Source organism: Botryllus schlosseri, chromosome 4 (genome assembly GCF_051294905.1).
Source record: "Botryllus schlosseri isolate E-star chromosome 4, Bs_hap1, whole genome shotgun sequence".
Classification (NCBI taxonomy): Eukaryota; Metazoa; Chordata; class Ascidiacea; order Stolidobranchia; family Styelidae; genus Botryllus; species Botryllus schlosseri.
Genome location: NC_137239.1, coordinates 18,540,662 through 18,562,426, shown reverse-complemented (window position 1 = coordinate 18,562,426; position 21,765 = coordinate 18,540,662). Strand labels below are relative to the sequence as shown.

At 41.1% G+C, this 21,765-nt stretch overlaps 2 protein-coding genes and 1 long non-coding RNA gene across 3 annotated transcripts in view; 2 read left to right on the top strand and 1 right to left on the bottom strand.

Moving 5' to 3' along the window:
• LOC145437230 (forkhead box protein J2-like) overlaps positions 1-10,706 on the top strand; it is a 31,247-nt gene extending 20,541 nt beyond the window's left edge. The window contains exons 11-15 of the mRNA XM_080314423.1: positions 1,340-1,435; positions 3,442-3,606; positions 4,352-4,453; positions 8,328-8,433; positions 8,793-10,706. Of these exons, the coding sequence (XP_080170549.1) occupies positions 1,340-1,435; positions 3,442-3,606; positions 4,352-4,453; positions 8,328-8,433; positions 8,793-8,859 (536 nt within the window). The 3' untranslated portion in view covers positions 8,860-10,706. The remainder of the gene's footprint in view (positions 1-1,339; positions 1,436-3,441; positions 3,607-4,351; positions 4,454-8,327; positions 8,434-8,792) is intronic.
• Positions 10,707-14,339: 3,633 nt separating this feature from the next.
• LOC145437226 (U3 small nucleolar RNA-associated protein 6 homolog) lies at positions 14,340-21,736 on the top strand. Its single transcript, XM_080314420.1, has 6 exons — positions 14,340-14,521; positions 14,586-14,779; positions 18,522-18,645; positions 19,165-19,382; positions 20,046-20,299; positions 20,735-21,736. Exons 1-6 carry the CDS (start codon positions 14,435-14,437, stop codon positions 21,697-21,699), a joined length of 1,842 nt encoding a protein of 613 aa, XP_080170546.1. The 5' UTR covers positions 14,340-14,434; the 3' UTR covers positions 21,700-21,736.
• Positions 14,352-17,761, bottom strand: LOC145437229 (uncharacterized). The gene is made up of 2 exons (XR_013914622.1): positions 17,051-17,761; positions 14,352-14,824 (listed from the first exon to the last, which is right to left on the bottom strand). It is a non-coding gene; the product is annotated as an uncharacterized LOC145437229 (long non-coding RNA).
• Positions 21,737-21,765: the final 29 nt, after the last annotated feature.

The window sequence follows — 21,765 nt, the reverse complement described above, 5'->3', positions numbered from 1 at the left end:
AACAAGGCAAACAGATTTGAGGTTGGGCAGAAAAATGGCAAAAACTATATTTTCATAGTCTATGTCAGTTATGTGAATTCATGTTCGTAAGGGCATACCTATCATAATACTTAATATTATGAAACAACAATACTGGAACTGGTTGAGTGCAATATTAGCAGTGTAATCATGCACCTCTAAAAACTAACGGACAGAAATTTTTTTATTCAAATTTATCAGTTAATTTAAGTGTGGGGGTAAGATGAGACATGGGTGTCAGAGGGCTTTTCTATTGAAGGCCTCGGGAGATTAAAAATTTACTGTTGAAGGCACACAAAATGTATTATTTATCTAGTAGTGTACCAGATGTGACATTACAAGACAAAATAATAACGAAAATCTTATTGTTGCTGGATCTCATAGATAATTGGTTTTCGATGTCATTTAAATTTGTATATGATGTACCAATTCTTTTTAAAAGTGAACTATTTCATGATTAATACATTTTATTAACAATGTTGCTATTTGATTCATCATTCGGGATGAATTGGTGGTGTAATGAGCAAAAATTGCTTGGTGTCTCATCTTAAACACAGTGTGTCTCATCTTACCCTCACCTGGGGGTAAGTTGAGAGCAAGGATTTTTGAGGGCCAAGAAATCCATAAGTATGTTGTTCAATATAACTCAAGCCATAGTCATAAATAGTACAGATCACATGCTTTCCATTGGTACCAAAATTAATCCTCAGAAGGCGTTACTCTTCGAGTGACGTTGGATTATCAGAAAAGTGTCTTATCTTGGCCTCCTCTCCCCTATGTGTTGTCCAATGTCCAACTCTGCATTTGAGATGTCTACACCTAGAAAATTTACTGCTTTTCCAAAGTAGAATAGAGTTACAATTATAACTACACATTATGTGCCAAATTAGATTAAAATTAGAACTATTGAATGCGCAAAAACCTGGAAATTCAATTAAATTATGGATTGGAAACAAATGAAACAAAAATCATATTCCTGTTCGTATTAAATCAGAGTCAATAGTCATAAGCATGACAATATCAATTGGCTGTATAGTGTACACTTGTGCAGTAAAATTGGCTTCTTTCGCACTATACAGTTATCCTGTATCATTTTCAGTAAAACGAGAAATTAGTTTACAATTAAATTTCGGTCATAGAATCATTTCATGAATTAGATTAGGATTTGTTTACTGGCATTTCGCTCCATTTAGCAGCGAGAATTATCTAGAGGTCCAAGTCTGCTCAATTTCTTGGCAATTTTGATGCGTTGTGTTTGCGGTGCTGATTGTGTTTTGCAAACATACACTGATTTTCTGTGTAACGTCACTTTCAATCTCAGGTTCTGGTTTTAATTTCGACTGGTCCAACATCGAATCGTTCAAGAACAGTTTTCGGAGCGTGAATTGGCCGGACGTCGACTTCAACCAATATCCAGGTGATAACGATTTTATCAGATGGTGCAAATATACATGAAAAATGGACAGGGCACAGGACCTGATCCACATTTTTACAAACGACAAATCCAAATCAGATCATGATCTGGGAATGTTTGTTTTTTCTTTCGGGCCTTATTCCATTTCACGGTATCTGTATATTTGCTTACGTGGCATCATGCATAGATGATCAAAGTGTTGCTGCTCGCGTTGAAGTAGCAGTAACGTTATAAATTTCTACTCGAATACAGTAGCAGTAACAACTCTTAGACATGTTAAAACTACTCCAAGTAGAAGTAAAAAATGAGAAAGTTAGAAGCAATTTGATTCAGTTGAATTAGTTAAGGCGACGTACACTTTTAGCAGCTAATCGCAAGTGTCTACCTTCTAAATCAAAATATGTACCATCGCGACAAAACTTGTACTAATTACCAATTTAGTTGAGAGTCCACTTAAAAACAGTTTTGTTTTTTAGTACTTCTAGTTCTAGTTGCGGAATTTGAAAACTGAGCAGTTAGAGTTTTAGTACTAGTTGCAGATTTTGAAACGGGAGTAGTTCTAGTTCTAGTATTTAAAAATACAGTAGTTGGTACACATCTGATCGCTACTAATCTAAAATCACAAAGGTACAATCTTCGAAATATTCATTTACCGCAGTGATTCTCAATCAGGGTGCCGATTGGAATGCTCGGGTAAAGGAGGTTGTCACCAGCATATTACAAAAAATAAGGACTTCCTAATTCTGAGTAGCATTTGGGAAGATGATGACTAAAATATGTCATCGGCAATGAGGCTGTGATATTGAGACTTGGCCGAAATCAATGACATTTTAGTATCTGCCATCATGATTTGGAGCTGAATGTACAGTTCAGAAATAAGAATGCCAAAGAAATTTGACGCAATTCCAACCCATAGAAGCGCAGTTATTTGAGTTTTTCTGCAATTCTGGGATTAGCCTACCCACCGTCAATGCTATTTTTGCAAATCCAAAACTTTCAGCTGCAATAACTTCGCTTCTACGTGTTGGAAATGCGCAAAAATTGTTATGCATTGTTCTTTTAGGCAAATTAACAATTTCATGGGATTGACAGTAAAATTTGAAAATAAATTTTTTTTTCAAATCTAAAAATCTCAATCGTATCTGCCGCGGCTTCGACTGGTTGGAATTTAACCAAATATGGCGCGCAGCCTTTTTTTAGCCAACCCAAGAATTTAATCAGTGAATCCTCGGAAACTGGAATAAAAAGTCATTTTTGAAAAGCCCTACTGTACTGTGATATGACGTAGTAAGTTGATGACCCTTTTTTTAGTTATCAGCTAGGGTGCACACTCTTCCTTTTGAGAGGATGCTATGGAAAGGGAATAGGACGTTATATGTATTTTGCCTTGATGTTTTTGTGGCATATACACCGACTCATGATATACATACACGTGATCTGTGCATATGCATACCATGAGTGCATGATGTGCATATGCCGCTCGACAAGGAAGGTGCGTATATAGCCTTGTAGGGCTTTCTAAGTCTTGCACCACCCCTCCATGCTATCCCGGTAATACTGAGCACCAAGCGGGGAATCCGCAGATACCAGTATTACTGATCAGGTCGTTGGTCCGACCCGGTCGAGGATAAAACCCACGACAATTAAGCGATCAAGAAGTCACGTCATCTTGTTAGTTAAAAAACGTTGAGAGGGCTGTTTCAAATTGGTCTCATGACAGTTTTACTCATAAAAGTGTTGCAAACGCACCACAAAACTACCGTTTACTTTTCCAAGTCTAAAGTCTAGAAAGTAAGAAGTGGATGGGGTCTGATAACAACCACTTGTGCAAGTACGCAGCTCCAAAAAGTAGTAATACTTGAGTGCTGACCATCTCTGGTCGTATAATATATGAACCCCATTTACCATACTTGACAGGATATAATTTATGGTGGCAGTTAAACTAATACAGTGGTCGAAACTATGCCTTTGGGCCCTAGATCATTATTAATTCGCTTTGCTTTGCTCAGATCTCCTGGAAACGATGCAGAGAGCCGATAATAACGACTGGGAGCTCGACCCCAAGACGGCCATCGATCTGTGTAGTAGTTTGAGTCGCGTTTTTCAACATACCGGATATGGCTTACCACCTCATCCTTACCACGCTTCGTCGTCTAATTCTTCTTCCTCTGCCGGTAAGCGCTACTTACGTACGGTAGGATGTGTGGCAGCAAATTTGCGACCATCTGAACAGTGTTTGGTCTAGTGTCGAATGCTGCCATATTTTGGTGTAAAAATTGAATATTTTATACCTGAATTATCTGTACGGGTCGATATTTCTGCGATGTCGTGTCATTTTGATGCGAAAGACAGCAAATACAGCAACAGTTGCTGGATTAAAATTGAATCCGGACTCTGTTTTTTTCTTAAATCAGGAAAAATTTCAAACATTGAAAAGGGTAAAAAGCACACTTTCCGAGACTCGAGCTCCTTCACTCCGTTCTGTTTTTTTGTTCAAGTATGAGATCATGAGCTTACCAAATATGTATTTAGATATGGTCCATCAATATATACTCGTGGTACAGAGCTGCTTTTTTTCAAATTTTATCATAAACTGCCCTACGCGGCCGTAATTACACCAGAAACGTCTTGCCAGGAATGTCAGCTTTTCTGCAATACCTGAAATTATAATGAGAGATACCTTGCGACTTTCCAAGTCAATCGCAAATTCAATCGCCTTCACATCATCCCAACTTGAACAAGATATTATTATTTTCATTCGAGATCTTACAGAAACAGGAGACGTCACAAGCAAAACAATGATCATCTATTGTAAATGTGTCAGACAGAGAGGATTCTTAAGAAATCAACCTGCGCCATTGCAAAGATATTTGCATGGGCTGGAAATGTAACTCGTTTTTATTTTCAATCTATTTGCAGTGGAAACCTCGGACCATATTGGTCCAAACTACGCAAGCCCAGCGATACATTCACCACAACAGTCTCATAACTTATCAAGGTCTATTCCGCAACATAACTCAGGTGAGTGAAATTCTATATTAACGAAGGTGCATTCGGTAACGGTAATCGTCAAAGTCATTTAATAACTGCTGGAAATGCGCAAAATAAATCACTAATCGTATCAATTTTCATGCCGTATGATCAGGGTGGTAATGACTCGAGTCATGACTCGACTCGAGTCACGATTTTTTTGTGACTCGACTTGACTCTAGTCATTGTGCCAAGTCACATGACTCGAGACTAGGACGGCCAAGACCCAAACGTTTCATTGTAACTTCGAAGAATAGTAAAGTCACCACATTATTGGCATTTCGCCAATCAGTCCTGTTACTTGGAAAATCGGGCCCGAAACTGTTGAGACTGAGGAATATTATGATATTATGAATGCGAGACATTCTATATCACTCGAGCAGAGTTGAAAAAGTTGGTTGAACCAGATTGAACTCAAAACTGAACAGTGAACACAATGACGTGGACTTGGACTTGACTCGATGGCGAATTGGAAATGACTCGACTTGCCTCGAGTAAATAATATAAAAGTGAGATTGACTTGTGACTCGGGACCTGGTGACTTGGTTACAACCCTGCGTATGTTTCAAATTCCATAAACAGGATTATCACATTGTTGATTCACTATATTTTATCATATGTCAAGGCCGCAGAGGTGGTCATGGTCAGTAACGCAGTACCTACTTCTTTGTTTTGCAGCGCTCATGTTATTTTATGGTTGTAGTCTACTTCAACTTCTATTCAATGATTGGTTTTTGCAAAACTACTTACTTTTTCTTCCTATAGTACCTTTTAGACCTAAATTTTCTACTTCCACTTGAGGTAGTTTTGACAGGCCTTGGAAATCGCTGTGAATCGCTTTCATTTTTGTCTCGATGGACATTTGTCCTACCGCGCATTTTGGTGTATCCAAAAATATGGAATCGTAGGGACATAGGCGCCGACTTTTATTTTTACATGGGGTGGCGAGTTGAAAAAGGGGAGGGGTTTGAATAAAAAGGGAGGGGTTCGAAACTGTTTTAAATTTACCAAGTTAGCATCAATTCATTACGGTTAAGTACATGCTTAAATGGACATTGCCAATAGCACATGGATAGAACGACTGGACAAGCTTTATCGTGTTGGCGAATTTACGCGTATAAGTCCGCGCGTAAACTTGCCTGCGAGTTCAGCGACTAATTAGCGATTCCTCAATCCCACTTCAATATCAACTAGTCCCAACACGCGCGCGAATAATTGGATATGCAACCTCTGTGAGCACGAACTATTTCACAATTTAATACGATTGATGTCTGCTGTGGAATCTGTTCTGTAATGGCACCGATGTCAGGTATTTCAGGCCGGTCGTATCTTTTGATAACTTGGCGTTAACACACCTCGTCTGACGTTTTATTATTAGCGCTAATCAATTACGTCCGTTCGAGTCTGTTCGTGGCCAATTGCGCAGATTCGAAGTAAATTAATATCACGCTATCAGTCTTAAGCCAGTATGACATAACAATTGCACGAGGAGAGATTGCAGGCAAATCATGGGAGGCCTGTAGCGGACGCTGGGATATCTAGCAAGATAACGATATCGATATCGAGCGAGATAGTGTAATGGTTGTGCGTCCGGCTTCTCGATCGGTAGGGTCGTACCAAAGACTCGAAAAATGGGATCCGCAGCTGATAGGCGCTCAGCATTCACGGATAGCATGGAGGAGAAAAAACGGGGGCGCAGACTAGATGACCTCACGGCCGTATCGCAACTCCCTCGTCAAAGCATCTCGATGGTGCAGGCGAAAAAGAATATCATATCTCTCTAGATATACCTGAACAGACGCTATAGTTCAGGCCAGCGAAGTTATCACATGCGCCTGCCCTGATGTTGTAGACTAGATGGTTCTGGCTGGTAACGATATCAGGCCTATCCTGGTGCACGTGATAATTCATGCCAGACCTACGTGCGGACGCGCTAAATAAAACCAACACATCAGATGTCAATGAGCCATTTTGCATACAAATGATTCTCGCTAATTTGCAGTACGCGAATTTAGTGAATTGGCATTTCTTAAGGGCGGGATTTCTAGTTAATAAATCGGAAACTCCCTGGCTACGCATGCAGGGTTTTATTACCGATAACGTGCTGGTTAATATCAGCCCTATCAGCCAGTCGAATTTGATCCTGAAATGGTGCCATTTTCATTATTGTTTTTGCAGCAAGAGCAATATGGGCTCATGCCGCGACACAAATCCTTATGGTTTGAAATTCGATCCGCGATATGCTTGCGCCCGATAGAGCCAGTGTAGCAATAATGTTTATTGGAACATAGAAGGTTGCCGCTCAACCTCAAACTAATCGAATAAAATCAGAATTTGCGCCATCGAGAATCTCGTGTTGCATCAATGTTTGACAACGTAATTCAACGCCGTGCAAACAAATCAAACACTGATAAGTGACATCGAGGGAATACGAGGGTACAAAGCAGATAAGAATTAGTAGCCTACAAATGATAACAAACGAGAATGCCCGGATCTATTCAGTAATTCCACAACTTGCTTACAGCACAATGTGGTTCCGAGTCTGACATCGCGATAATTGTTTGCTCATTCTAACGACGCTTGAGCTGCATTGCTGCATTTCCCGATAAAAGTTAGCAAAGCTTTGTTAGAGAAATAAATCTGCGCATTTTGCGCAGGAATGACTTTCAAGTCACAGACATACACAAACTCACTGTCATATTTCGCGCTCCAATTAAAGAGGCTATTACGAAACTAACTCAAAAATTATTTTGTGAACGAAAAAGCGCGCAAATAGAATTTAATTAGTAGAACGTGAATTCGCTCGTCTGGTCGCAGAGGAGATGGTGTTTCCCGGCGCAGGCATGTCGAAATCGCCGTCGTAAACAAGGTCGCTTCGATTGTATGATTATGATTGATTACTAATCACGGATTACAATTTATTGGGGCGTTTTGAGCACTAATTCGTCGTCGCCAACGAAGCTGCGTATTCAATTATTCGCGCGCGTATCGGTAGATGGTAAATAGTTGGCATTTACGCGATATCACGGACTCGCTAATTGATAGACAGCGAGTGTTAAGCATTTTGTATGGGGTGGCCGCCACCCCGTAACTCGGCGCCTATGCGTAGGGATTAGATTTAAGTCCACGAACATTTCGAGTATCCGAATCGGTATCGCCTGTCCGTAATACCTATGCGGAGTTGGTTTGTTCAATAAAAACTTGTTTTTGTCAAATTTTACTGGCTTGTTGATAAGATTGATTAGGTTGCCTGAAAAACGCTGCAAATCAAATTTTGCTCAATTCCTACCAGTCGAAGCGAAGCTATTTGAGAATTAAGATGTCTGTTTTCCATCACATTAAAAATACTTTGGTATTTTTCCGCCTTACGGATTGCATTGCGCTTTGTGGCAATGTTGTGGGTTGATCATGACTTCGGAGATGTGTTATTTTCAGTAACGTTAGTACCTTTGTGCTATATGTTCCGTGTGCCGCAATACGTCCAATCGAGGTTTTAAGGCTTCCACAGTGGAAAAACAGTATCGAAACTATAATTCTCGTTGATAAATTAACTTTCAGTGGCGAGGAACGGCTCATTTCAGTACTCAAAAAAAATGACTTTTACTACTTTACTCGAATCATTAAAATTAATACTCGATTCAGGTTTGAGTACCCGAATCATTGTGCCCATCTTAGTTACAACCCTGGTGTGTTGCATTTATATCATTTCCTCATTCTTACTACTGGTTGCTGTATAAACTCTATAAGTTTCGCAAGTTTTTCAAAAGGTTTAAAAAGTATGTAAAAATGGTTGGGAACCCCTGCCATAGATAAAATGTTACTTTTGAACAACCCTAACACAGTGTCTCGAAATTGACATATTCAGGGGAAGACATACGAAGATCGCACACGAGACACGACCTATCGGGAAGCGCGCCGCAACCACCGTCGACATCGGTGATGATGCAGCCAAACGCCATGATGCAACCAAGGTTAGCCATTCAACCGGTTACAATTGATTCATATTAAAATGAACCTTAATATTAACTACCCTAGCCGGGGTAGTCATCAGCAACTAGAAGTGAATTATATAGAACTTTGTTCATGGTATATAATGTGTGTAATCTAAAAATATTACATTGAGCTTCCATATGTTAGCCTCAAATATTCAGATTTTCATGATTATGATACGACAATTGATGTACAAAGCTATTTTCAATTCTCCACCAGTTGCTAACAGGTGTTAGATATGCCGCTATATTTCAATATGAATTGTATATCGAAGTTCTGTACCTCCAAAATTCTCTTTAACCGGTTATCTGTATATCTCAACGCTATTCATGATTTGCAGGTATATTCCGCAGCACTCTCAAGAAGAAGACATCATCGACACCTTTAATTGGGACTCGATTTGTTAGCGGCCGGCTTGCGTCATAAGCCATCCGTGCCAGGATAAACCTGGCCCGGGGTTCGGTGTAGTGGACCCTTGCGCACTCTTTGGCGGGGCCTCCCAACATCGCCGGAGTGATGTCACCAAGTTCCAATCACCATGATGGTTTTAGAGTATTTGACTTTCTTACTGCCAATTTCTTCAGGCGATTCTTGCGTTAACTGCACATTCCTAGGCCAATCATGTTTCGCCATTATCGGAGACTTCTCGATTATGTACGTGTGTTCCAGCGTACGCGCAATCGCACATGACCGATTGACCGTCTCGTAAAAGGCCTACTGGAAAAATGTATCGAATTTCAAGTTCGATATTGGTTTTTCAGCGAAGAGTTGAGAAATATGCTTATTTTGAATTAAGGAGTTATCCACGAGTCCTGTAGGTTTTCCGAATGTCTTATCCTTACTAAATAACATGTAACAGAGTGGTTGAAGTTGCAAAAACACACTTTATTGTGCTCCAGCATTCCTGTGTAAACATTGGTACGCACCAGTAGTTTCCAATGTGGGCGATTTTGAGAAACAAGGGGACGAAAATACCAATGGCTTAGTCTGTGTACGACGCGAAAATTGAATAAAAAAAGGTCAACCAAATGGAAAGAAAATGACCCTTTTTTAGTCAATTCACCATCGATCAGAGTTAGCTAAATAAATTTCCCATTTATATGTCCTCGTTTTTGGATCCCTAAGTATGGGAAGGGCAAAAGCTTGTGTCGAGCTTATAAGGGGGTCGAAAAAGGTTGGAACCGCTGGTACAGACCCAAACAGACATGGCCAAAGCAGTTGCTTATCCTATACAGTCAGAGGTGAAAGTGGTGCTCCAATGCAGACTTGGACAACTAGATAATTCTAGTTGTGTAATTTCACTAAATTAGAGCGAAATGCCAGTAATCTAATTCTAATCTAATTTGGAAAAGCTGAAATTTTTCTAGTTGTCCAAGTATATGCTTGGATAACTAGATAATTCTAGTTGTCTAATTTCACTAAATTAGAGCGAAATGCCGGTCATCTAATTCTAATCTAATTTAGAAAAGCTTAAAATTTTCTAGTTGTCCAAGTCTGCTCCGATGTTCCACACACTAAAAGTAAAAAGTGGTGATTTTCAAGCCACGCCAAACCCGAAGAACTTATGACGACTTTGAGCACACATACACTGTTCTGTTACTGACCACCAATGGGCACATGCTCTGCCGAATATCTTATACCAGTCAATACCAGTCACGATTCCATGGTTGTCTTCTCTAATATTGAAAAGCCGTTTCTGACAAAATCAATCCTTACGTTCCAGTATTCAAATCACTCGTTATGTTACTACAAATGAAATGATTTCGTTCCCACCAATCTGTGTTGCCTCCTAGTATAGTGATATGTGACATGCAATTGTCTGATACTAAGTGCATTGTGATGTTTACAAAGTTTAATTCCCGATATCTGGATCGTGACAATTTTAGCAACAGATAGTATCCATAACAGCAACTGATGTATTTCTGTTCTCGTTAACAGAACTGTAGAGGTATAATCGGAGAGATTTCGGGTTAATTCTGCGGTAAATCGAGTTCCTTATTCCGTGCTGTAAGTGCGAACACTTTGTGAATTTATGACTCCCACTTTTTGTGGACGACAATGATGCTTTCTTGTGCTCGCGCTATCAGCATATGAATTTTATGATATCTTTTTTGTGATGTTATCATTTTTGTTCCTTTTTGTACAAAGTTCTCTGACTATTTTCAAGTTTAATGTATAACAGATTTTACGGTTGATGTTGTAAATAATAGTATTTTCAGAAAATGTTTTATGAAATAGATTTGTTTGTGAATTGCTCGGTTGCTCTGTATGTTTCTGATCGACGACGGGAGCAGGTGTCCCAGCGATCATAATTAGCTATAGCAGAGATCTACAAAGTTGGTTCGGTTAGTAGTTTTGAACGTGGCTCGCCTATAGTAGCCTAGAAGTGCTATAAAGACGCTCGAAACAAGTTACAAGTAGTTTAGTTCGGATCTGGTATGAAAATCATGGAATAAAGGACTATTGCTCTTGCAGGTTGTCCAACGAAAGATGTCATGGTCGCAATGATGACCTCGGCATGATATAGCGAATATTATAGCATCAATAAAAGTGAAGTAATAATATCCGAGTAATTAGGGTTATCCTACGTCCTCGAGCTGTTTTAAGGGGTCGTAGTGAATCGGGTCAAGTCAATAGTCATACAAAAGTTACTCGAGTCTGACCCTGATTCTGGATCGTTTAGTAATTTCATCATTTCACAACACCACAAGATAGCGATAAAAGAAATAGATAGGAAGACGTCGAAACGACTTGAAGTAATCGTGCAATCAGGCAGGCACTCATCGTGTGAATAAGAAGCATACAAAATAGGCCTATGTAAATAAGAGGCATACATAGTTACATACTGAATGAGGAATAACAGAAGACTATAGCAATAATAGTGGGATGTGACGGTGAACGAAAGTCAGATCAAGGCCGTGTATCGAACGCTGTCCTTCGGTGGACTCTGCCGCTGACTGCGGACGTGTGCGAAGACTATCGGATTGTCGGCGTGATACTGTTTGACATTTGTGCTCCGTCATACTTGATAAAGCGAAGTGTATTCTTGTGGACTATGGTAATTAGATGAAGTGCACGCGCGTCTGTTCAATTCAGTTCGGTTTATTAACAATTTTGATCAGTTCAATACACCACAGAAATTGCGATACAATGACAAGATAGGAAAGTGTCGAAACGCCTTGGAGTAGTCTTTAGAATCAGCAGAGGTGGTCAGTAGGGCTGTTCAAAAATAACTTTTTTTTTTCGGATTCCAGCCATTCACTGATTAAATTGTCAGGCTACCCTAAAAAACGCTGCACGCTGATTCTAACAAGTATAGGACTCCGCGGATCCAATTAAAATTTTTAATTTATTATGGAAAATAAAAAAATAAAAATTTCCAAATTTTTCTGCCAGCCCCATGAAATTGTTAAGCTGTCTACAAAGACGTTGCAAAACAAATTTGAGTCAATTCCGACCAGTAGAAGCGGAGTTATGTGAGTTTTTCGTTGATAAATCGCGGATTATCCACCGATCAAGGATAATCCGAGGAATATCATCGAAAAACACACATATCTCCGCTTCCATACTGGTCGGAATTGACTAAAATTTGTTTTGCAACGTCTTTGAAGACAGCTCAACAATTTCATGGGGTTGGCAGAAAAATTTGGAAATTTTTTTTTAAATAGTATATTCATATTGAATTTTTTTTTTCAATTTTCGATAATAAATGGATCTGCGGAGGCCTTTACTGGTTGGAATCGAGTGAAATTTGGTGAGCAAGGTTTTCTACTGCAACCTGACGATTTAAGAGGTGACCGGCTTGAATCGGGGAAAAAAAGTTATTTTTGAACAGCCCTAGTGGTCAGTAACGAAGTACTTCTACTTTTTGGAAGTACTCAAGTAGTTTCCCTCTACTTCCGGTACTTACTCATGTAGATCTGATTTTCTTCACTTCTACTTCGTAATATTTTGTGATCTACTTACTTACTTTTCGCTATTTTCAGTTTGTCAAGTAGAAGTAGTTTGATTACCTAATACGAAAGATAGCCTGAGGAATTTCGGGGCTGTTTTCACGGAGTACCAACATTTAATATTCATAAAAGTCAATTAAAGTCAAAAAATTTTGTTGCACTTCGCGCACATAGTTATGGAGTGACAATATGTTTTCACGAAAGTATCAGTGAATATAATTTAGGTACCGGATTGCTTGATTCCGCTCACACCGGATTCTCGCCCATATCAAATATTTCATCACAGTAAATATGGCCCACCGTAACATTTGAAAATGCCGTTTCGTAATCTAGCAATTGCCTATCATATCGTAATCTAGCAGCACATGACGTTTCCTGCTAATCTGGAAATCCGGCTTTTGTTACACCTGTTTTAGCAGATCACAATTGAATGGACAAAAGACATGAAATATATTTTTCGCTTTTTAGAAGTGGTAGGCTATTTGTATTTCACTTTCAATTCCGAGTATCATACTTTGAGTTCTAATTACTTTCAGTTCTTTTGTCTGCAGTACATATAATTATGTTGAAGCATATGTGTAATGCCTCTATTTTCCTAAAATAAAGCTACACTAAATATAAATTTTACGATCCACAATATTTGTTATTAACGTCGCGCAAAGTGTTGAAACCGTATCCGATACAACTTCTTCGTATTGCTCTTCGCCAAAACTTAGGGCCTAAGGGGTAGGACGCCATGCCATAATATTCTCTAAAACTGGGTCTTCTAGTAAACAAATAGGGTTGGTTTCGCATTTTCTTATCAATACTATAATTTACATCCCATGATGCGAAAGAAGGCTTATTTTGTCGAAAATTGATACCTCTTGGTATTCATCAATACGAATCAAGCTCTCAGCACCTTCCGCATAGCTCAATTTGCTGCTTTTCGACAGTCCGTGCGTACGAAATAAGACGGTTTTCAAAACTATACTTACTTACTTGAGTAGATTTAAAGTCAGTCAATTCTACTTCTACTTCAAGTAGTTTTAGGTGGCATGTGAAAGAAATACTTCTACTCGTACTTGAGTAGATTTTTTCGTCGCTACTTCTACCTCTACTTGAGTAGCTTATTTTTGACTACTTTGACCACCTCTGAGAATCAGACATGTAAAGATGTAAATACGAGGCATGCTCACTGAATGAGAAGTAAAAGAAGATAGTATAGAAAAAGCTAGCCACAAAAAATGCGCTAGCATATCACGGAAGGCGAGATCGATACGTCTGGTCGTGGTCCGGTAATCTTGAGGGCGGACTAGCAATCATAGTAGTAATTGATTGTATTTTGACTTGAAGAATGTGGACATGCTCGTCGACTGTCGAATGGCCGACGGGATACTGTTCCACCCGACAGGTTATGCGTCCGGCTTCTCGAGCGGTAGGTCGTGGGTTCGATCCCCGGCCGGGTCATACCAAAGACTCGAAAAATGGTATCCGCAGCTATCCTGCTAGGCGCTCAGCAATCACGGATAGCATGGAGGAGAAAAAAACGGGGGCGCAGACTAGATGACCTCATGGGGCCGTATCGCAACTCCGTCGCCAAAGCATCTCGATGGTGCAGGCGAGAAAGAATATCATATCTCTCTCTCTCAGGTCCGGCATACTTGATGGAGCGATGATCTTTTCGGTCGATCATATGGTATTCGGGCGAGTGTTGTACTTGTGCGCTTTTGATTCTGAGGTAAAGATGTCATTGCAATATTCGGGGCAATGACCGCAGTGGAACTAATACATAAACTCGGCGATCTCTTGTCATTACATCGTATGTGTTGTGTGTCTTGTGCAGATTAAAATACTAGTGCTGATGATTGTTTGAAGGTGAGTATTCTCAGTCCGGATATGTCCAATATCTCCGGACTCAACATTCACCGAAAGCTGCCGCTTCACCACAGTGCCACACGTGCTCATTTGCATCCCGGCACTCGTGAAGGCCGCTGCGTTTCGTCGTTGGATTTGATCACGTCACTCGTTTCCCATCTTTGACAAGAGCATGGCGGACCTAGTGCATAGATGGTCGGAGGAAAAGATTCCTGAATACGAACAAATGATGCGAGTTGGAATCTTCTCTGCCGATGAGGTTTGAATTATCTGCTATTAAGTGGCATGCCTGTCTTGTATTAGCCCGCGTCGATTTTTGTCAGATCAAAGCTATCATCAAAAAAACAACTGCGCTCGAGTACAAGCTCGTAAGGAAGATGAAGGCGAAGGACGATTACCTGTCGTACGTCCAATACAATATGCATTTGTTATCTTTGATCAAAAAGCGACGGAAACGAATTCGATACTATCACAAAAAAGATGAAATTGAATTTGTGATTGTGAGTCGGATTCACAGGTGAGTGGCATGTGCCGAAGGCTTACTTCAAGAATAATTAATGATCTCCAGTGTTCCCCATGATTACCAGTGAACTCGGCACTTGGTGAATTCGGCCATTGATGAATTCGACCATTGGTGAACTCGGCCATCGGGAAATTTTGTAATAAATACGCATTAAATATATATCTCAGATAAAGAAGAATCATGTGCCGTGGTATAGATCACGTAGCGGTACCGGTCACCATGATTGGTTACTGGAATGTTTGCCGGTGAACTCGGCACTAATCTTGGGATATCCTAACCCCAACTTTGACCCTAACCAACCTCCAATCCCCCTTTCCCCCAACCCTAATCTTGGGATACCCTAACCCCCTCCAATCACCCTTTCCCCTAACCTAATATCCCCCCTTCCCTAATCTTGGGATACCCTAACCCACTTCCAATCACCCTTTCCCCCAACCTCCGATCCCCTTTCCCCCAAACTAATATCCCCCCTTCCCTAACATCCCCACACCCTAATCTTGCGATACCCTAACCCACCTCCAATCCGGAAAATCCCCCAACCTAATATTCCCCCCCAGGCGCGTAGCCAGCCGAAAAATAAGGGGGGGGTTTGAAATAAAAGGGGGGGGTTTCGATTTTTTCCGAATTTAGTAACGTAGCATTGACTCATTAGGGTTAAGTACATGCGATGCGTAAATAACGATTATACAACATCCCCGTGTTGGCGATTATAGGCGTACGATAAGCTTTTCGACGAGTCCGGAAGTGCTGTTAATTAGCGACTCCATGATCTGTCGTGAACAATGAAATACGCACGCGTCGAACATTTGAATACTCGCGCTTATCAACGCGCTGAACAATAAAATTCGCGCGCTTGTCAAAGCGTCCAACAATTAAATACGCCAGCTGGTCAAAGCGTCCAACAATTAAATACGCCCGCTCATCAATGCGTCTTGCGTCTTACGTAGCCTCGGTGACGATTTAGGCAAGTAAAAATGTACGAGTTTTTATGGAATATGTGCTATAATGACGCCGATTTCAGGTGGTTCAAACCTTTACTTCTTATAACTCAAAGCCTACTGGACTATAGCTGAAGACTAGTGGAAATCAATTACGCATGTACGCACGCGTCGAACATGATTGCGGACATTCGATGTCATTCAGTTACGAGATGTAACTCTTTAATCACAATCGCTAATCAGCATATACTTGATAGCATTTTATCCAAGCCATCGAGAAATAGGAGCCGAAGCATGGTAGGCCCAAGACGCGGTAGTTAGGCTAGCGATATCTTTAGTACGAGGCCTATTCCAGATGCGATTGTGTAGGCCTACGAAGATATCGTGCACACCAAGCCAATGCAGATGTGATTGTGAAGGCCAGTGACGATATCGTGCGCCGCGGGCCTATTGCAGATGTGATTATTCAAGCCAGCGGAATTAGGCTTGTTGGAGACGCGGTAAATCAGGCTAGTAATGATTGCCGAACGCGCGACAATGAATGACCTGATTTCGCCAATCATCTCAGCGGGAGATCGTGTCGCGTTACACTGTGCAGTGCAATTCGCACAGACGAATCTCGCTAATTAGCAACACGTCTTTCGTTAATTGGCCGCGCCTTTCGTTAATTCGCCGCGCACAATACTGATAATATGACTTATTGAATTGCAAACGAGTATTAGCGTCAGAGCGGTCATTTAAAAAGAACAAGGTTTCACGTTAAAGGAGGGGGTTTCGCGTTTCTAAAGGAGGGGGTTTCGACCCCCGAAACCCCCCCCCCCTGGCTACGCGCCTGTTCCCCCCTTCCCTAACATCCCCAACCCTAATCTTGGGATACCCTAACCCACATCCAATCTCCCTTTCCCCAAACCCTAATATCCCTCTTCCCCCCAACCCTAACATCCCCCTTCCAAGCCCTAATATCCCCTTCGCATAAAACGTCGTGTTATCTTATCTCCCGCGCAATCCGTGATCAAGTGATCTAATCACGTCGTTACTGCGTGATCTACGCATGCCCTGACCTCCTTAAAAGATTGCCAATCACTTGATAATACTATTATTAGTTTCATAATTCATATCAATAGCTGTTAATACACTTTATTACAAAATTTCCAGATGGCCGAGTTCACCAATGGCCGAATTCACCAATGGCCGAATTCACCAATGGCCGAATTCACCAATGGCCGAATTCACCAATGGCCGAATTCACCAATGGCCGAATTCACCAAGTGCCGAGTTCACCAAGTGCCGAGTTAGTCCGGCCGAATTCACCAAGTGCCGAGTTCACCGGCAACCTTCCCCATGATGGAACCACATTATATTCCCGACAAATATGAAAATTTATCATGTGCAAAAGTACCTTCCTTAAAAAGCACTACAGAGTAGCAACCAAATGGGCCTGTCCCTGATGGTGGCCGTGATACTGTTAGTTGTCAACGGGAAGGAGATGAATAGCTCATCATGGGTGAGGATCTGTTTTGATCTTGTGACTGATCCCTCAATATGGTGAGTTACATTATAGAACTGAACGATTTCCAGTAAACTCGGACCGCGGTAAACTTGGCCAGGGTAACAATAACAGTTACAATAACATTACCTAACCTTAACCCTAATCCTAACCTCCAAATCACTTGATAATAATATAATTATCTAATATTCGCATTAATAGTTGGTAATACAATTTTACACAAAATTCTCCGAGGGCCGAATTTACCGATTGAATTCGGTCCTCGGTAAATTCGTCCCCGTAAATATCAGTTATCTCCCGTGACTGTGATATGCGCATGGCATACCCTGACCTCTAAATCACTCGATAATAATATAATTACGTTATTAATTCACATTGATAGTTGATAATACATTTTCATACAGAATTCTCTGAGGGCCGAATTGACCTGCGATTACACCATCCACGCATGCCCTGACCTCCAAATCAATTGATAATAGTATAATTATGTAATTAATTCATGTTGAACGGTTGGTAATACATTTTAATACGATATTCTTGGATGGCCGAATTTACTGATGTCATGGGCCGAATTTACCTGGCCGAGTTTACTGGCAACCGGACTGAACTTGGTGGAAGCGCTGCACGTCTCTGGTATTTTGTACTGTACATATGAAAGCATTCAATCACAATAGCAAAACATACACAGGCCCTTCTCGTGAATAAAACGAGCAAGAAAAGCATCACTCCCCTTAAAAGGCCCGGATGGAATCTTTTCTTCTAGATGAATCAGATTCTTATTTAGCAACTGGCAAGGTTCAAGTTCTTTACCAGCAGATGCTAGTCCCCAGATTCTGGTCAAAATATTATATACCACATACTAATTACAATACTGCCATTTGCGGTGACTGAGTATTCCAAATTTTTTTCAAATTTCTCCAATAAAACAACCGCCTGTGACCGTGTGCCACTGGCGACAAAGTTGGCGTGCCGTGTTCACTGATTCCATACTGACCTTTAGGTATGCCTACAACACATTATTTGGTCAGTGCGAAGTGATGGTGAAATTATCCACTGTATATTCTATCATTTTCAAGAATGGTTGCGCAGTCACAGAAAAGATTGTGTTATTATGCTGCTCGGTCTACCATGACTGAAGATAATTATGTCATCAAGTGCTATTAATTGCAGGAAAGATATCAAGTTTCCACCCAGGATGTTCAGATTGCTGTATACTTTGATTAGGGGACCGAGTTTGGAGCCAGCTGATTTAAAAATACAGTTACTAATTTGTGTGCATATCTTCATTCAGAACGTTCAAGCAATGCACTTTTCGATGGCCCGAAGACCTGAAACTCTGGTGGTCTCACATCGAGTTTTGTAAACAATGGAATAAGAAAACACAGCTCAGCAAAATATGGACCACTATGTTGAAGGTAGTTGGTCAGAATATTTAATAGTATGTTTATTGGTTGTTTCTACGTAATCGAGTGTTTCCGCCTTACTTGTTGCGGTCCTTGTGCTAAAGTCTTTTGACAATTCTCTCGTGTATGCTGTATGAAATTTAGTGTCACGTTTAATGAGTTCGTGGTAGGTCACTAGCATGACCACTCTTAGCACGTTAATTCAGCTAGCAGTCGTCATTTCACACGTAATAATTAAAGGGATATGCAGTGTCCGTTCTAGATTATAATTGCTGGATTTTCATTTGCATAATGCATGGTAGTTTCGAATATTGACCCCGTCCTAAAAAAGCACTGGAGTGTAGCTGCCAATCGGTTGCCATGATCCTTCCAGTTGTCGTAGGATGGAGAGTATCATCTTGACATGGGTGAGGGGCCTGTCTTGATTTTTGTGGCGGGTCTCTCAATATGTTGAGTTACATTGTCTTCTAATTACCCAGCTGCTCGTAATTCAGCTTCGAGCTCCTCATTGACGGAGTGATAATTTTACAGTTTCATGGTAATACAGATATCAACCTGTGGCTGATGGTGGCCAAGTGGCAGTACGAAGAGAACCACGCGACCGATTATGCGAGGCAGATATTTCTGAGGGGCATCAGGCACTTTCCGGACGTGCCCAAGTTGTGGTTGGAATATTTCAAGATGGAATTGGTCAATGTCATGAAGACGAGGCAAAGGCTTGCTATGTTAAAAGACAAGGATCAATCTGAGTAAGATCCCAGTTGATATGTAAACAGTTTAGGAAGTTAATTATGCATCCTTCTAGATATGAGGCGAAAATTAACCTAACCTTGACCCCGCAGACAATGTTCATGTGAAGTCAATTCCTTGTCGGAATGGGATCTCGTGGTGTCTTACCACAATGAATTGAATTAATTCGGTATGCCGCGAGTTCAACCTGTCTTGATGGGTTCTAGTACTATCACTTCTGCTTACTGACTTATTCAGTACTAGTGTTTTTTTGCCTGGGTTGGTGTATAGTACCACGTTTCTTAATCACTTCCTCGAAAAGCACTGCGGTATAGTTGCGTTGTTGCACATTGCAACGCGTGACATTGACACCGTCGGTTGTCGGTAGGAAGAAGATAAACCGTCGCCATTGTGGGTGAGGTGCAATACAGACATGACCTGTCGTACTGTAATTGATGCCTCAAGATGGTGAAATACATGATTACACAATTGTAAAATAGTCGTGGTCGAAATACAAAATTGTTTTGGAATGACAACTGTAACTGGCATCATTCTCTTGCGGCTGAAAGAAAATGTATATTAACTACAAAATGAATTAACCTGATCTTACCCGGTCCTCTATGCAATGCTTCCTTGTAGAAATTATCTAGAGAATCTAATAACATAATTACGTTCTCTTGAAGGGATGTGGAGGAAGATTTACTGAAAGGTGAAGCTGCCAAGATTGTGTACCGTACTGCGACCGAGGCGCTCGGTAACAAAGGCACAGTGAAATCTATGTTTTTGGAGGCTGCCGTTGAATTTGCGTCCTTTGCCGGCGAAGTCGTTAATTTAATCATCGAAGATCTGTACGAAAATCACCAGAACGAAGCCGGTGCAAGGGCTGCTCTGGCAAGGCTGCACGTCAGCCCGGCGATGGTTAAAGTGGGCGAAAATGGTAAGTACTTTCTTCTTGGATTTATCGAGACTAGTGCGGTCTGTATGTCAAGTGTCCATTGGCGCCTTCCTTGAAAAGCACTACAGAGTAGCAACCAAATGGGCTTGTCCCGGATGGGGGCCGTGATACTGTTAGTTGTCAACGGGAAGAAGATGAATAGCTCGTCATGGGTGAGGATCTGTTTTGAACTTGTGACTGATCCCTCAATATGGTGGGTTACATTAGGACAGTAGAATTGAAGTAGTGGGTGTCATAGTATTGAGACATTCAAAATGACAAGTGTCTGGTTAGATAGGTTATTCTTTAAGCGAGCCATATAGCTTGAAAGTGTCATGCAAACTGTCTGTTGAAGTGTTGTCACTCCTTTCTATTGCTTGTTTTTACTTGGCACAGGGTTGATTTAGTTTGTAACAACACGACTTGTTCTTTTTGCAGCTTCTCAAGTAGTTCGAGCAGCAGACTTGTGGGCGGCGGAAAAGCGGTGCTTCGAAGACTTTGAGACGGCAGTCGAAGACCTGAATTGTGCCGAAATCTATCACGAGTATCTGATGTTCATAGTGTCGCGTTCGGGACGCGGTACAGACAGCGGCGATCTGCTGCTGTTGGATTCGGCGCCGACTGATGTTTACTCGAATGAACGGAGAGAAAAACTTGCTTCTGTTTTCAAGCGTGGGCACCAGGCGCGGTCGTTAAATTCCGATACGTCTTTGCTGTACGTTGGTTATCTAGTAGACACGAAAAGGCAGGCGGAAGCCCTCGCGTTACTGGAAGAATGTTCCAAGTTTATGGAGTGCAAGAAAATTCGGTTAAAATTGTTGGAGCTGGCTTCCCATAACGTTTCTGCCCTGGACGGTGAATCGGTCTGTAAAATTATAACAGATTTGCAACGTTTTGTTGCCGACATGGACAAAGATGAGGGGCTTTGTTTTTGGAGCTCGTGGGCGAGATATGCCGAAGCGGTTAAATCGAAGGAATTGCTGTTGCAGGGACTGCGAGTGTCAAAGAGACACGGTAGTGGGGCAGTTGTTAATTTTGCTCGCCCTCTACTTGATTTGGAATGCGGACGAGATATTGTCACTGGTTTTGGGGTGTTTAAAAACCAATTGCTCCCGGCCTGCTGTGGTCGTATTGAAGTATTGTGCGAGATGTTGGCCAGGCTGAAAAGTGCCGAACCGCCAAACCTGAGTCTGCTCCGTGACTGTTTTAAAAGTTCCGAAAGCTACTACGGTAAATCGAGTGTTGAGTTTTGGCTGAAATACGTGTCTTTCGCTATCGAGTATGAAAACGCTGTTGTTGCTTCTTTGCATTGGAAAGCCATGAAGACCTTAGACTCGGGTTTGGTAGCGGAATTTTCGGAAGGGTATACTATTTTGCAAGCCAAACGCTCACAAGGGGTTTGAACGTGATTTTCTCCTAATAAATTAAGACTTTCAGTTACCTGTGTTGTATTGTGTGTGACCTGCATG

What these genes read in the sequence shown, in the direction of transcription:
- LOC145437226 (XM_080314420.1), top strand. Translation starts at nt 14,435, where the DNA reads ATGGCGGACCTAGTGCATAGATGGTCGGAGGAAAAGATTCCTGAATAC. An exon ending in TATGGACCACTATGTTGAAG is followed by an intron (nt 18,646 to 19,164) that starts GTAGTTGGTCAG and finishes ATAATTTTACAG; the next exon opens with TTTCATGGTAATACAGATAT. An exon ending in GGTTAAAGTGGGCGAAAATG is followed by an intron (nt 20,300 to 20,734) that starts GTAAGTACTTTC and finishes TTCTTTTTGCAG; the next exon opens with CTTCTCAAGTAGTTCGAGCA.